Consider the following 15,921-nt stretch of genomic DNA (forward strand, 5'->3'; position numbering starts at 1 on the left):
GGAGTATGTCATTGTTATTTCTGGAGATTACGTAGCGGTGTCAACCTACGTCTATAAAAGGTGGGTTCATATTGTAGCGTCAGTCATTAGTTATACGGATGCAGTACAGTGAAGAAGTCTACTAGATCAAGAGGCCTTAGTTGGTCAGTCAACGAGTGTGAACGAGTGTGAACGAGAGATGGAGAAGACTCAGTGAGCCATTATTCTTTGGTCATTGAGAGAGTGAGGCCAAACTTGGTCCGCCACTGAGTTGAAGACACGGACGCAAGGGCTTACCATGAAGTCAGAGAGGGCAACCCTGGACCTGCCAAGAGGTCATACCATATTGACTTACAAAGAAGTCAGATGATATGGAGAAGAAGCAGTCACAAGGATGTATCACCAAGTTAGGCGTGACACATCTACAGTAAACACCAGATCAAAGGAATACGTCATAATTACACTAAAAGTGTTGAAGGTACAGTCAAGTGAATCAGTGAGGGAAATATTTCGTATAAATTGTTAAATGTCCGGTCAAGAAGAATTCAAATTCATGCCTAGTTTCTTTCAGTTGCAATGTCATAATTTCATATTCTCATCTGTTTTATCGCAACAAGACTCACTATTTTTTGATATATTATTTAAAGAATATATATATTGTTCTATCAAACGAATTCATAGTTTCATTTCATTGACAGTAAAATATCTTAACCTCAAAATTAATGGGGAAACCGAACGCCAATCTCCTTTTCCCAGAACTTATATGGTATGTTGTCAAAAGTAAGCTTATTACCCCACACCCTAGAGATAGTCAAGAGTCTCATTCTATTATTGCTGTACTGAGTGACAGCTGGCGCCCTTCAAATAACGTATGTGTAAGTAAGCAGGTAACAAGTAAGTGTGAGTACAAGGTCCGACGAGTGTGTATTTTATATAATGAATATTAATTTTCAGATTTCCCATTTTAAATGCAGATATTCAGATTTTTCAATATAAATGCAGACTTATATAATGTTTGTAAAATATTCAACAAGTTAGGAAATTCTTACAAATTGTCTAGCATGAGGAAGTCACCCGCCACAGCCAGTTCATCACTCTGGGGGCGGTGGTACGAACCAAACAACGAGGGCATCTTTCACCGCAGAGAGGCAACGATCGAGGACCCGCTGGCAGTGTGTATCACATTCAGGCGAGGCACGCAAATAATAATAATAATAATAATAATAATAATAATAATAATAATAATAATAATAATAATAATAATAATAATAATAATAATAATAATTGTACCGGGAGGGTACACCCGCCCCGTGCATTCAAATCAAGCGCCTTGTGAACTTACATCTTACTCCTAAAACTTGAAACAACTAGTGCAAGAAGTTGGTCAACAGAGGTCACTACTAAAGTGATAAAGTAATTTGTTATTTTAAGATTTCCTTAACTGAGTTGAATGTGTTTTTGTCTTTGGTGTAACACAGTTGTCAACACTTCAATCCTTTTCCGCCAACTTCTAAATTAACCAATCTGAAATGTTGCGTATTTAATTTTCAACCAATCAGGGTTTTCTTGACATATTTAATTAGCCAATAAAATTGGGGGGGTGTCGGGCATTAGTCCAGATCTCTCTAGAACCTTCCTCTCGGGTATAAAAGCTGGTAATTTTTCGAGCTATTTTGTCTTGTGATCGTCGAGTGTTCTGAGTATGTGCTAATAGTGGAGGGGTGAGCGTTTCGCCCTACATCGAGCATCCCACCGCAATAAGGTAATGGCAGCCATGTTCTAACTAGGTGACAGCCTCCGAAAGCTACCCCGAGGGGAAGGTTTCCTGCCTTTAAGAATGTAACTTTAATTTCCAATCTTCAGTAATGTAAACTTCTTATTCAAATGTAAATCACAAACTAGCCTAAAAACTTAGCCGAAATTCGGGAATAGAGAGTGTGACACCCTCTCGAGTTCCCTATCGACTTGTATTTGAGATGACTATGTTTTCGTAACCGTTTTCTCTTTGTAGCCTTGTAACTTAAATTTTCTACATCTAGTTATCTCAGTAGAATGGGATTAGCCCCTATAACTTCGGACCAGGAGCTCAAATAGGGTTTTTATCTTGTGTGCAAATTTCAAGGAGTGCAAATGTCTGCCTCGGCAGTATTTTGATTTTTGGGCCAGTAAGATTAACCTTTTCTTTTTCTTCCCTCCAAGGCCCGGTAGAATGAGTATTCGATACTCCTTTTATTTCAGTTAAGTGGTTAAACTGTTTAGTGAGAGTTCAAGACAGTGAATTCTGTTTGTATTGTAAAATGGATGTTGTGTCTTGAGAGGCCTGAAAGTGTAAAAGTTCGTGAGTAAAGACGCTCTGCTAGTTGAAGGTTGCCTCGATCAGGCAGTAATGATATTAGGTTCGGAGCTCAGTCTCCTAGACATTTATAGAGCATAGATGCCCTTTCTATCCTTGTAGATATTCTCTGTAAAGGAAATTGGAATGCCTGTCTTCTTAACTGTTGGGTGTATGGAGCAATAGTGCATGAAATCTTGTACTGTCGCTGAGCGACTGGTTTTGTTAATATCTTTCATTTGAAAAAAAAAAAAAAAAGAAAGAAAAAAAAAGGCCCAAAAGAAATATAACCTTAATTTTAAAGCTTTTAATTAATCTTTCGATTGTAGTAGATAGACCCGTTCATGCCCGCACCTTCTTTCACTTCTGCCAGCCGCGGAATCTCCGTAATAATAATAATAATAATAATAATAATAATAATAATAATAATAATAATAATAATAATAATAATAATAATTTGCCTGGTGTAAAAATGGGAAACCACGGAAAACCATCTTCAGGGCTAATGACAGTGGGGTTCGAACCCACTATCTCCCGGATGCAAGTTCACAGGTGCGCGCCCCTAACCGCATGGCCAACTCGCCCGGTACAAAATAATTCAGGGCTGCTCTTCTTGTTATATAAAGAACGTTGGCGCAATCGAATTGGCGGAGAAAATGTTCCTTTTCGAGAAAACGAGCTTACATTTTTACTTCCGGGTGCGCGATTCAAATTGACGAACTCGCCGTATTTGTAGTGCCAGAGCGCAAATCGCCACCCGCCGCTGTGTTTCAGAGAAGGGCGGGGAAGTGGCGATTATGGTAGATGGAAACAGAGATAATGCTCCGCGCGAATGCACTAGTTTCATCGTTCGCCTCGCACAGAACACCAGTGTTGCCAACCTAGCGGATTTTCCGCTAAATTTGGCGGAATTAGAAGACTGTCGGCGGAGAAATATATCATTTAGCGGACAGCGGATTTTTTGGCGGAATTCTAGATTATTATAGCGGAATTTAGCGTTCTATCCATTGTGTGTTTTAAAAAAAATTCTACTCCAGTCTGTCTCCGAGCTATTCTGTATTTCTTGTCAGGAGCTAGCAGTCACATGAGGAAAACATGTTATTTGGATTTGATGTTACGAGATCATGGTATAATAAATTTGTAATGCGTGGGGAAAGGGTACTTATCTCTTAGTTGACGAATGACGACAGATAATGAAACTATTTATATTTATGCTATGACGGAAGACCGGCTAATGAACTGTAGTGATGGGCGATATTTCACGAACTGTGATTTTTTCACTGATATCAATAAATCACGAGTAACGACTGTTACTTTCTACGCTATCACTGTGATCAGCCGTGATTTCAAGATTTCACTTCAAGTGATCACCGTACGCCCTCTTAACTCCATATACCGAACTAGAATGTTGCTACCTAAACTGTGACTGTGATCGATGTTGTGATCAGTCGTGATATCACGACATGTGCTGCCGCAACGGTATCCACGCGAAGCGATGCGTTCAAGGAAGCAGCATCGCCATGATTACCAACAGTATGGACATTTGTTGATTTCATTTTTTATGGACGTCAACATATCGTTCAGTAATTTGTAGGAATTGAGCACATTTCTCCCGAATATATTAACAACTGAAACACTTATAATCCTCGGCATCGCTTGCAATATCAGTTTCAGGAAATTGTCAGTTGACTCGCAGTGTGGTTTTATTTTTAAGCGCGCATTCAAAAAAATCGTGGTACACGGGACTCTCCTAGAATAGTAACAAACATGTATTTCTCCCGTATTTAGGAATGCCCGGGGCATATTGTCACTGGAGCTCAGTATTAGGAGGCAAGTTGACTGAAATGGCATTTTCTAGAAAAGGGAAGAACAGTGACCTGTAGCAGTCCTTTAAAGAAGTGGATGAAAATTTCACATTATGTAATATGTGCAAACAGAAATTGTCTTAAAAAGAAGTACTTCAAATCTGAATAAACATTTGGAATGCAAGCACCTCTCACTTGCTTTGCCAGAAAGCAGTAGTCAACAATCAGCATGTATCTGATGATACAGACCTGGGATTTTAGACTCTAAAAAAAATGTTTTAGACACCTAAAATGGCCTTTTAAACAAGTAAATAGGTTTTTAAAAGAGAATATAGGCACTTCAAATATGCTTTAAAAATAGGCAGAAAATCGACTTTAAAATATGACAATATAGACCTACACTGTAATGTGATATATTTTTTTTTACGTTAAGTACAGTAATGTGGTATAGGCTACCCTTTCTAAATAGGAATAGTTGCAAAATGAAGGCATAATTAAACAGGCGTTTATTACAAACAGCTATGGATTAGGAAACAAAAAATTTTCATCAGTACTGTACTAAAATTAAATTAAATGCGTAGTACTGGTATGCATATTTATTTGTGAGGAACATTCCTACTGCACTTTTCAGTCGTAGTTTGCTTTACAGCAAACAATAATCTTCTCCAAATTTTCCACAGTCAGGCTGCGTCTTTTGTCTGTTAAAACAATTTTAAAAGCAGAAAAAATGTGCTCTACACTCACAGATGTTGGAGGGGCATAGCAAAATTTACCTACATTTTTCAGTTCAATTTCACTAGGTAGGTCTACTTTTCCCCATCCATTACCTGATGTACCCTTTCCTGCACTGAATTACCTAGATTCTTCTGCAATACACTAGCCCACCTGTCTTTTATTTTATCCCTTACTTTACCCCTAGTACTTTGTATAATATTCTCAGCTTCCTCAATTACAAAATATATCTGTTTGAGACTCTACTTTTTTTTCCCCTATTTTTGTAATGATTGACTGGAAGAAGTGAAAAATTTGCCTGAATATATGCAATGTCTCTCTGAACGCTGGAATAATCCTTTAGCAGATCTTTGCCCATACAACACACATGCAGAGTTGTCTGTTAAAGGCATATTGTCTATCACAGATGTTCGATATAATACAGGGCAGCTTCCATTGAGGAACCCCAATGGCTGATGATTGGCTGTGGTGGAAAAGAATAGAGGGAAATTTCTCTCAGAAGATGGCTATTCTTGATGGAAGCTTACAGAACACTCTCTTTGTTGTTGAAATCAGGTTATTTACTGCAGGCAACTTGGCCCTAACTATTTCTGTGAGCCTGTGCAAGGCATGGGCCATGCAAGTAACATGAACATTAAAGAAGGGTAGAAAGTTTTAACGAGAAGTAGAGTAGGAATCATGTAGGAAGCAGCATTGGAGACAAGGAGAAGGTCTTTATAATCATCAACACTCCCAGGATACAACAACTGGAACCCCTTGTTGATGGTACACAATGCTTTGCTCTATTTTCTGAAGCTGCTTAGAACAAAGGGGAGCAGTAAATGCCAATTGGGTTCCAGTTTTCCTACTATAAGATTAGCAATGTACCTGCCCACAGAGTTGCTGGTTTTGTCCACATACAACCCTGTGTAAGGACTCCCAAATATCCTCTGTGACTGGCAAAATTACCTCCTATATCCAAGTAGTTTTTCTTTAATGTAGATGTTGAAAGTATGTGTTGTTTGTGTATTTCTGTAAACAAATATCTGAAAACATGACTATGCACAGAATTCCAGGGGATATTTTCAGCAACTAGGGCTCTAAACATACGAGCATAGATACCACTGTGGATTGTGGGAGGTATACTTTGTGTGAGCAGAGTCTGTCCAACATTACTTTTCATGGTTGATTTAGCTTTGTGACTAGCACTATCAGCATGCTCTTGTGAAATCTAAAACACAATAATGTGATGAAAATTACAGACTAAGATAAGGAATAGCTAATGAATAAAATTTGTAATTTTGAATTATTTCATTTAAACCACTATTACTCTAAAATTAAGAACAAGAACACTCCACGCCTCGAAAGGTCTTGGCTTTCATTTACAACTGCTGCGCAGCTCTAGGCTTGCAGGTGTAGATAGCTGTGTGGTCAAAACGTCACATCCCTCAAGTGTATTGCCGTGCCTCTGAGACCGCTCCTCATTGTAGCTTCCCAATTGCCCTCACGCAGCTGGGTCAAAACCTTTCCATACCATACATTTTTCTAAATTACTGCCGGTACTGGTATCTAGGGAAAGATGCACTGGTATCGTTAACCTTACATTAGGTGGCTGAGAATAGTCATTCATCATTATATTTTTCGCTTGTGCCAGATAAATGTGTAGAATTTCATTTCCTACCACATACCAAATAATCGGTTACAGTATAAAACACGACTGTTACCAATGTTGATCCTATTTTTTCCTTGACATATTGGTTGAATTTCGGCATGTCTACAAAAAAACGAATGTAAATAATAAAATGATTATGTTTGTACGCCTAGAAGTAAATTGGCAACGACCGTGTCTGTAATGCAACCAAAATGTAGGCTGTTTATTAAATGCAAAACCTTAGGGGGCTGATTTTCTTATAAATGTTTACACAGAGATAGCCTAGTCACAATAACAAGGCATTCTCTTGATCACAAGCTACAAATAACAAGCAGCACGGACGATGGTGGTGATTGTGATCACGTCACGACTAAAAATCACTGATATCAGAAAATCACGATATCAAATCACGCTGTGACTCACAAATCACGGTATCGCTCATCACTAATGAACTGGCCTGTTCTGTGTGTGGGCCTTGACGTAGAGGATTCACCTAGTTTGCACCCGGTACTAAAACGCCTACAAGTTTTAGTTCGCCGCCTCACAGATAGGGCGATCCACGTCGTAGCACTAACACAGCAACAGACGAGCCCGCCTTTGAACTCTTTGACGTGAATGAGGACGACTAATTGACTTTTTAAGAATATTCCTCTCACCAGTCCCAGTGAAACTCAGAGATCAGGTGAGTGTAGCTATTTACTTTTACTATTATTATGTCAGGCTCCATGGCTAAATGGTTAGCGTGCTGGCCTTTGGTCGCAGGGGCCCCGGGTTCGATTCCCGGCAGGGTCAGGAATTTTAACCTTAATTGGTTAATTTCGCTGGCACAGGGGCTGGGTGTATGTGTCGTCTTCGTCATCATTTCATCCTCATCACGACGCGCAGGTCGCCTACGGGAGTCTAATCAAAAGACCTGCATTTGACGAGCCGAACTTGTCCTCGGAACTCCCGGCACTAAAATCCATACGCCATTTCATTATTATTATTATTATTATTATTATTATTATTATTATTATTATTATTATTATTATTATTATTATTATTATTAGACTACTCATTTTTATTGCTCATTATTTGAGATCGGATTTCTTGGCGGAATTTTAGCGGATATTTAGTAGTATTTAGCGGATCTTGAAAATATAAGTTGGCAACGCTGCAGAACACTGTCTTGTCTCTTACACGCGATATCCACAGTTTGTTTAATAAGCAGCCGTAACTACACACACATTATAAGAACATAGAGTAATTAAGATACACTTTTCAGTCAAGTAATACATGTGATCGATTTCTCCCCTCATCTCTCGGTCTCAGTAACGTTATTTAACATGCGCTAAGACTTTACAAAGGAAAAAATAAAAGTATCCTCCTAATTCAATACAAATCATAATTCCATCATTAGATGGAGCAATAAAATTCAAACATGTTTCGATACTTTAGAGCCATCTTCAGTTTTTTTCATTACAGATTGGAATTTCATTGACGGTTTCCACTATGGTCACTTACATTTTACCATACACCTGTTACTTCTTTAACACAGCTTCTCAGTTTTGCCGCTGCTCTCCCGACCATTTTAAATAAGGCAAATGCACCTAGCCAACACTGGAAACAATCTTCGAGAACGGGACCGCTAAACTGAGAAGGAACTGAGAATGCTGCTATTCTAAAATGTTACATTCATCGGCGTTTTTTCCATCACTTATCACATAGATTTCACCTGGCACGTTGGTCGGCAGATGCACAGTGGGTTGTTGTCCCATAAGCTCTGTACTCTGACCGGCCGACCGAGCAGAGGAGAGGTGGTCACGGCTCTATCGTGGCTCTACGCCTGTGCATTCGGGAGACGGGCCTGGGGCACAGTGCTGCATTTCTCGCCTGGCCTTGCCCGTCGGCTGTCCTGAGAATGGTTTTCCGTGGTTTTCCATTCTCCTGTACTAAGGCGAATGCCGGGACAGTTCGTAGTAAAGGCCACGGCCGCCCACTCCCTCACCTTCTCCGCACATCTCCTTCACCGTAACAAATCTCCCGGCCTGAGAGACGGCGTAACCGTCTAAGAGGCCCGCCTCCCCCTTCAGGGGAAGAATGAAAACGTTTCGTAGTAGTAGTAGTAGTAATAGTAGTCTGGCACGTTGTCTCCTCTCAAACTTGGTTTCTCAAGCTTTCTTACTCCCCGCCTAACCATTCGTGGTGATGGTGTTTCTACAGACTGTCAGCCTGAATTTTCAACAGTGATTTCGTCTTGTTTTTGAATTGTTTATCAGACCAAAAATTTTTAGACTAAAAGGTCCGCTACCTCACCGTTAGCACTTCTTGTTTCGTTTCCGTCTGTATAATTTATCTTCTGTCTTAATTTTAGCACACTTTTTGGATTCAATTATATTTTACATTAACCTTTTTTCACTGAATTTGTCTCAGTGAGTTATTTATCACTCCATCTAGTGATGCGAATATTGTATATTGTTATTGTTTTTATTTCCGTCATGTCCCGTCATGTCTCTTTTCTTTTGTTCCTTCATTATGTTTTTAGCACATTTTAAGCTTGTATTATGTAGATTACTTTAACCCTCCTTTATTTCACTGAAGATGGCTCAAACGAGTCGAAACATTTTTGAATTTTATTGCTCCATCTAATGATGGAATTGTGATCTGTATTGAATTAGGAGGAAAATTTTAATTAATTAAGTTTTCCTCTGTAAAGTGAACACCGTCAATACGGAATTATTCTAATATCTTGTAATGAGCGAAGATGCATCGCTGCCACCATTCCTTTACTCACAACATTGTAAAAGGAATGAAATACTGAACGAAAGAGACAATACGCCCAGCGGTTTGGTTACAGTAAATCTTGAGAGAGAAATCCGAAGAGCACGGAGGCCATTTAAATGGCTCACCACGGCCCACCCATCTCCCTGGGTAATAATAATTTAAGTGTTGCATGACATGGCGAGTGAAATGCGGTGCAGAGCCATTAATTCAGAGCCACATTCGCGGCCGATTACCCAGAGGAACATCTTATAATCAGGCAATGATTCTACCCGAGAAACGGTAGCATTCCTCGCAAAGTCATACGGCCCAAATAAATATTCACCAACAATGCCGGTCGAAATAATTACACTAAACCGATGCTGAAATGTGCGCCTTATTGTCACATTAGGGTCTTTTTCCACCCTCCTTCACGCAGTCACCTGCCAATGGTTACGAAGGTTGCTGGCGATTACGGTGCCGAACGCCATAAATCAGTGTGGCTCCTCTTCCGTTGCCATTTGCTGCGCCATACACTATGTCAGGGCCTTTCAGAGTGCATGCACTGTGCACGTGCAAAAGACGACTTCGCTTGGTTGACCAGAGTGCAGACCCCCACTCCTCGATTTGGAGCAATAGTGCTGACTCTCTCTTTCCCCACGCATGTCTCGCTCGCTCCGCCTGTCTCCCTCTTCCACACTTGCTCCGTAACGCTCCAAATCCGAGCCGAGTTGAGCCGAGCTTAGCCGTGTAGCCCAGAGACGAAGCATTGGTCCGAGCCGAGCCGAACGGGACCGACGCACTGTGCACAGGAATTCTGCGCCTCAATTTGCACGCGTGAGATTTTGGGCGTTTGAGAGGCCCTGCACTGGGTGCATATCAGCCATTTATTCGTTGGTGTTCCGAAACCGAGCGATTCTCACCGATTTATACCGCAAATCTAGAAGGTAATTTGGACAATAGAAAATAAATCAAAACTGTGTATAGTCCGCGCACGTTTTAGCGACATTTCTTTGTACGGGGGGAAGAGTAAGGAGGGAGCTCTCCTGGTTCCAGTAATACTGCCAACTGAATGGAAATGAAATCTGAATTGAATCGATAATATGATCGAACGATATGAATTTGTTAAACATTTATTATCTTAAGCCAACAACTGTGTCATACAAATATTATATAACATTTCTCGATGCGAATCTTGTTCCTAGCATGAATTCTATAGTTTGACTTTGCTGTGTAAACAACAACAGTACTAGTACGTAACGTGTACGCCAGATGTCTCACAGCGATGCATAAGCGATTCATAGCTTGTGTTTCAAAGGTTGCCAATACGAATCTCGAAGATACCCGAGGTCGACCGATTCAGCACTTGGGAGCCCAGGTATCGCTAAAAGGTGCGCGTACTATACTGCGTACAGGGGCAGGGACATGATTGCGCTAAATGAATGAGAAACTTGTACATTCGCACTGAGCATTATCTCTGTCTCCGTCTATCATGCACCCCACTTCCCCTCCCTTTCCTTCCCACCCCTTTCCGCCCTCGGAAGCACAGCTGCGAGTAGCGCTCTGCGCAGGGCCAGAGCAAATACGGTTAATACGACAATTTCTATCGCGCGCCCTAAACTAACAAAGTAACCTCATTTTTTCGAAAAGAGACATTTTCTTCGCCAATCTGATTGCGCTTTCGTTCCTTACATAACACTAAGAACACCTCTGATTTGTTTTGTCGGTATAATTAAGATACACTCTGTAGTCTATAAGTCCGACTCCTTGGCTGAAATGGTCAGCGTTGAGGCCTTCGGTTCAGAGGGTGCCGGGCTCGATTTCCGGCCGGGTCGGAGATTTTAATCACGTGTGATTAATTCTTCTGGCTCGGGGACTGTTTGTGATTGTCCCAACACTTTCCTTTCCATATTCAGACAACACACCATACTAACAACCACCACAGAAACACGTAAATCCACATTTGCGACACAGTTCCAGTGTTGCCAACTTAGCGGATTTTCCGCTAAATTTGGCGGAATTAGAAGACTTTCAGCGGAGAAATATATCATTTAGTGGACAGCGGAATTTTTGGCGGAATTCTAGATTTATTATAGCGGAATTTAGTGTATGATCCATTTTACGTATTTTTTAAAAATTTGTACTCCAGTCTGTCTCCGAGCTATTCCGTATTTCTTGTCAGGAACTAGCAGTCACATGAGGAAAACATGTTAATTGGATCTGATGTTATGAGACATGGTATCATAAATTTGTAATGCGTGCGGAATGGGTACTTATCCCTGGTATCATAAATTTGTAATGCGTGGGGAATGGGTACTTATCCCTGGTATCATAAATTTGTAATGCGTGGGGAATGGGTACTTATCCCTTACTTGACGAATGACGACATATAATTAAACTGTGAGAGAGTAGCATTTATATTTATGCTGTGAAAGAAGACCGTTTTTTGAAGTGGTCTGTTCTGTGTGTGGCCCTTGAGGTAGGAGATTCCTAGTTTTCACCGGCAGTAAAACGCCTACAAGTTTTATCTCGCCGGCTCGCAGGCAGGGGTTACTCTCAGTGAAACTCACAAATCAGGTGAGTGCAGACATTTACTTTTATTAATTTTTTATTATCATTATTGCTCATTTTTATTGCTCATTTTTTGAGATCGGATTTCATGGCAGAATTTTTGCGGATTTTTAGTAGTATTTAGTGGATTTTGAAAATATAAGTTGGCAACTCTGCACAGTTCGCACCCGCGGTACAAGAAAAAGAAGAAGAAGAAGTGTATCAAGGTTATTAAGTCTGCCATGTATCCGTTATTTTTGAGTATGAATTCCATGGAAACATGTACAACAAGCTACAGTATGGCAGAATAATATTGGGCTCTACCTTACCTGTGGTAATTTCTTCGGAGGCTTGATGTGCATCCCGCCAACTTCGATGAAGTTGGGCACTAGAGGTCTTGGGTAGTTCACGCTGACATGGGAGTTGGCAAGGAAGAGAGCAGTCTTATGCTGTACTTCCCACAAGCTGGGAAGAGATTCTGAGTGATTGAAATACTTCCTCATAATTGCGTTTTGCTGTGGTATGTAAAAGAGTGCACGGCCTAGCAATGCGTACACACCCAGCACCGTATTGTGAAGACGTTGAATAAAAGTCATGTGGTCACCATAACTTAAAAATATATCTGGCACGTAAGCGAATGGGCTGGGATTGCCAACCATGTGACCCATCCAATGGGTCCCACCAAATGGACAAAGCACTATGAGGGGTGCTTTAAATACGTGGGCAAAGCCAAACAGAGCCTCGTTGAAGAAAGCTTCTGTGATGACGAGATCAAACTGCTGGTCCTTCGAATGAATAAGCTGTTGTACTTGAGGTTCTTCAAGAATGATGCCACAGAAATTTCCTATTATCCATAGCATGGAGAGTTTCATGAATGACGACATGTCATTCATTGCAAACATATCGCGGCGACCTGTAATACAAACAAAGACACGTCAGTCATGACTAAGATGACGATTTATAGGCACTAAAAAAGCCAAAATAGGCACTAAAATAGCAAAAATAGACACTAAAAAACAACCCGTATATGCCATCTCCTTAGCATTTAAAATTGCTCAGCTTATGTGAATCATGCCACTTCGCTCTCAGCTAAAGGATTTTCGCCAAGGGACAAGTGTTTACTAAAATCAGAAAAAGGTAAAAGTTATTATTATTATTATTATTATTATTATTATTATTATTATTATTATTATTATTATTATTATTATTATTATTATTATTATTATATAATTCACTGGGGCCATCAAGGACCACATTAAGTCTTGTTGCATTTGACACTGAACTTTGCCTTCTTTAGAGCCCAAATTTCCCTCATTCTTTGTGAGTGGGCCTGCTTACGCTCCTCTGCCTTCTCTTCGGTTGCTCGTCTCGGTTTAGCCCGTTCGTCAATATTTTCTTGCGGAAGAGATCTCTGTTAAGGGCGTCTTCAGCTGAGATATGTAGCATTTGCAGGTCTTCTTTGGTATTTCTAAACCAGGGAATTGTGGTTTTGGGGTTTGAATTAAAAAAAAGGTGAAAGATTTCTTTAGTTAACTTTCTTCCGTCCATTCTTTTCAGATGACCGTAAAATCGTGCCCGTCTTTTTCTGATTGTGTCGGTAATTTTCTCTATTTTGCTGTAGACTTCCTTGTTGGATCTCTTTTGATGGATTCCATTTTTGTACTTTGATCCCAAGATTCCTCTCACAATTTTACGTTCTCTTTCCTCCAGTTCTTCAAGGAGTCCTTTGTTGGCATTTAGAGACACGGTTTCGGCTGGATATAGAACTACTGGCTTCAGAACTGTTTCATAGTGACGTATCTTGGTGTTTTGGGAAAGGCATTTTTTGTTGTAGATTGTGCAGGATGTTTGGTAGGCTATTTCCAGTTTGCGTACTCGCTCCTGAAGTGCTTCTTTGTCCAGTCCATTTTTCATGATGATCTCACCCAGGTATTTGAATTTGTCTACTCGGCTGATGACCCCGTATTTTGTGTGGAGTTTTGGAGGAGCCTCTTTGATGTTAGTCATTACTTCTGTTTTCTCAAACGATATCTGCAAACCAGTTTGTTCGGCAATTTCCTTTAAAATTTCAACTTGAGCTCTAGCGGTTTCTATGTCGTTTGAGAGAACAGCAATATCATCGGCAAATGCTAAGCAGTCTGTTGTGATCCCCTTGGATTTGGTTTCTCAATGGACTGTAGTTGGTTTCCTGTAATCTCACCCGCCAGGTTCTGATGATCTTTTCAAGAACACAGTTGAAGAGTATCGGGGATAGCCCATCACCTTGTCGGACTCCTGTTTTGATGTCAAAGGAATGCGAGAGACATCCGTGGAACTTCACCTTGGATTTTGTATCGGTCAGGGTGGCTCTAATTAATGCCAGCAGTTTCAAATCAACTCCAAATTCATTTAAGATGTTTAGCAGGACTTTCCGGTCAATGGAGTCGTACGCTTTCTTAAAGTCCACAAAGACAGACACATACTGCTTGGACCTTAGTGTACAATATCTGATGATCGTTTTGAGATTTTGGATCTGTTCAGCTGTTGAGCGACCTTTTCTGAACCCTCCTTGGTATTCACCTATTTGATGTTCGACTTGTGCTTCCAAACGCTCCAGGATGGCAAGTGATAGAATTTTGTAAGTCACGGGTAGCAAAGATATTCCTCTGTAGTTGTTGATGTTCTTCATGCTGCCTTTTTTGTGTAGTGGATGGATCAAAGCTATTTTCCAATCTTCGGGTAGGGTCTCCTTGTGCCAAATTTCTTCTATTTGCTTTTGCAAGATATCAAGTGATTCCTCTGGGGCATATTTCCATAGTTCTGCTACTACTGAGTCTTCACCCGGCGCTTTGTTATTTTTGAGACGGGCAATGTGGCGCTTGATTTCATCTCTGTCGGGTGGTCTGGAATCTGGGTACCTGAGTAAGGGTTCCTTGGTCTCAATGGGGTTTTGCGGTTTAGAGCAATTAAGTAAATTCTTGAAGTAGTCTGCCAGAATGCTGCAATTTTCTTCATCTGACGTCGCCAGTGTGCCGTCCTTTCGCTCAAAGCATAGAGATGGTGGTTTATAGCCAGTGAGTTTGCGTTTGAAGGCTCTGTAGTACTCTCTGCTTTCATTCTTCCTAAAATTTTGTTCTATCTTTTCAATGTGAGATTTTTCGTATTTACGTTTCTCAGTTCTGAACACCCTAGCTGCTTGGGCACGTTGGGTTTTGTAGGTTTCCCAATCATTTTCTGATTTCGTAGAGTAGTACTGTTTCCATGCATTGAGTCTTTCTTGGAGGACTGATTCGCAGGTACCATTCCACCAGGCATGATTTTTGCTTCTCTTGATTTCTGCAACGTCTTTGGCGGCCTCAACAAGGAGACTTTTGGCGTTGTTAAAGTCACAGTCATTTGGTCTAGCCTTCTCCTGGAACTCCTCGACCCTTTGCCGAAGTTTATCATTGTCGAAGCGTGTGACCTGTTTGGTTGTCTTCCTTGTGTTTGCGGGAATTGGTTTGAATTTGATAAGAGACATATAATGATCTGAGGCCACATTGATGCGTTTCTTTACCTTCACATTCATAATCTCAGGGCTGTTTCTCCTGGAGATTGCAACGTGATCAATTTGGAACTCTCCGAGAGCTTGGACGGGAGAACGCCAAGTCATTTGCTTTCTGGGTAGATGGCGAAAGTGGGTCGACATGACCTGCAGGTTGTGATTTACGCAAATGGACACCAGTTTTTTTGCCGTTGGGATTGGTTCTTTTATGAGCAGGGTAATTGCCTATAACTTTCTTGTACTTCTGTTCACGACCTAGTTGGGCATTGAAGTCACCCAAAAGAAGCTTGACATGGTGTTTGGGGATTTTGTTTAATTTTTCATCCAGTAGGTCCCAGAAATTATCAACTTCGTCTGGATCAGACTTGTTCTTATCGTTTGTAGGAGCATGTGCGTTAACTAGGGCGTAGGTTTTGTTCGCGCATTTAATTGTGAGTATAGACAATCTGTCATTCACAGGTTCGAAATTTGCAACCGATTTAAGGATCTTGGTTCTAACAGCAAACGCGGTTCCAAGCATCACAGCTCCATTGAGGATTCCTCTTTGCGCTTTGCTATTGAAAAATCGGTAGCCTTCGGATTCAAAAATCTCTTCATCTGGGTACCTTGTTTCCTATAGGGCCATTATGGA

General features: G+C 40.7%; 1 protein-coding gene across 1 annotated transcript in view; it reads right to left on the reverse strand.

Annotated features, from left to right (window-relative positions):
- Positions 1 to 15,921, reverse strand: part of LOC136861223 (UDP-glycosyltransferase UGT5) — a 106,613-nt gene that overhangs the window by 26,150 nt on the left and 64,542 nt on the right. The window contains exon 3 of the mRNA XM_067138807.2: positions 12,097 to 12,680. Coding sequence (XP_066994908.2) covers positions 12,097 to 12,680 — 584 coding nt within the window. The remainder of the gene's footprint in view (positions 1 to 12,096; positions 12,681 to 15,921) is intronic.

Source organism: Anabrus simplex, chromosome 1 (genome assembly GCF_040414725.1).
Source record: "Anabrus simplex isolate iqAnaSimp1 chromosome 1, ASM4041472v1, whole genome shotgun sequence".
Lineage (NCBI taxonomy): Eukaryota > Metazoa > Arthropoda > Insecta > Orthoptera > Tettigoniidae > Anabrus > Anabrus simplex.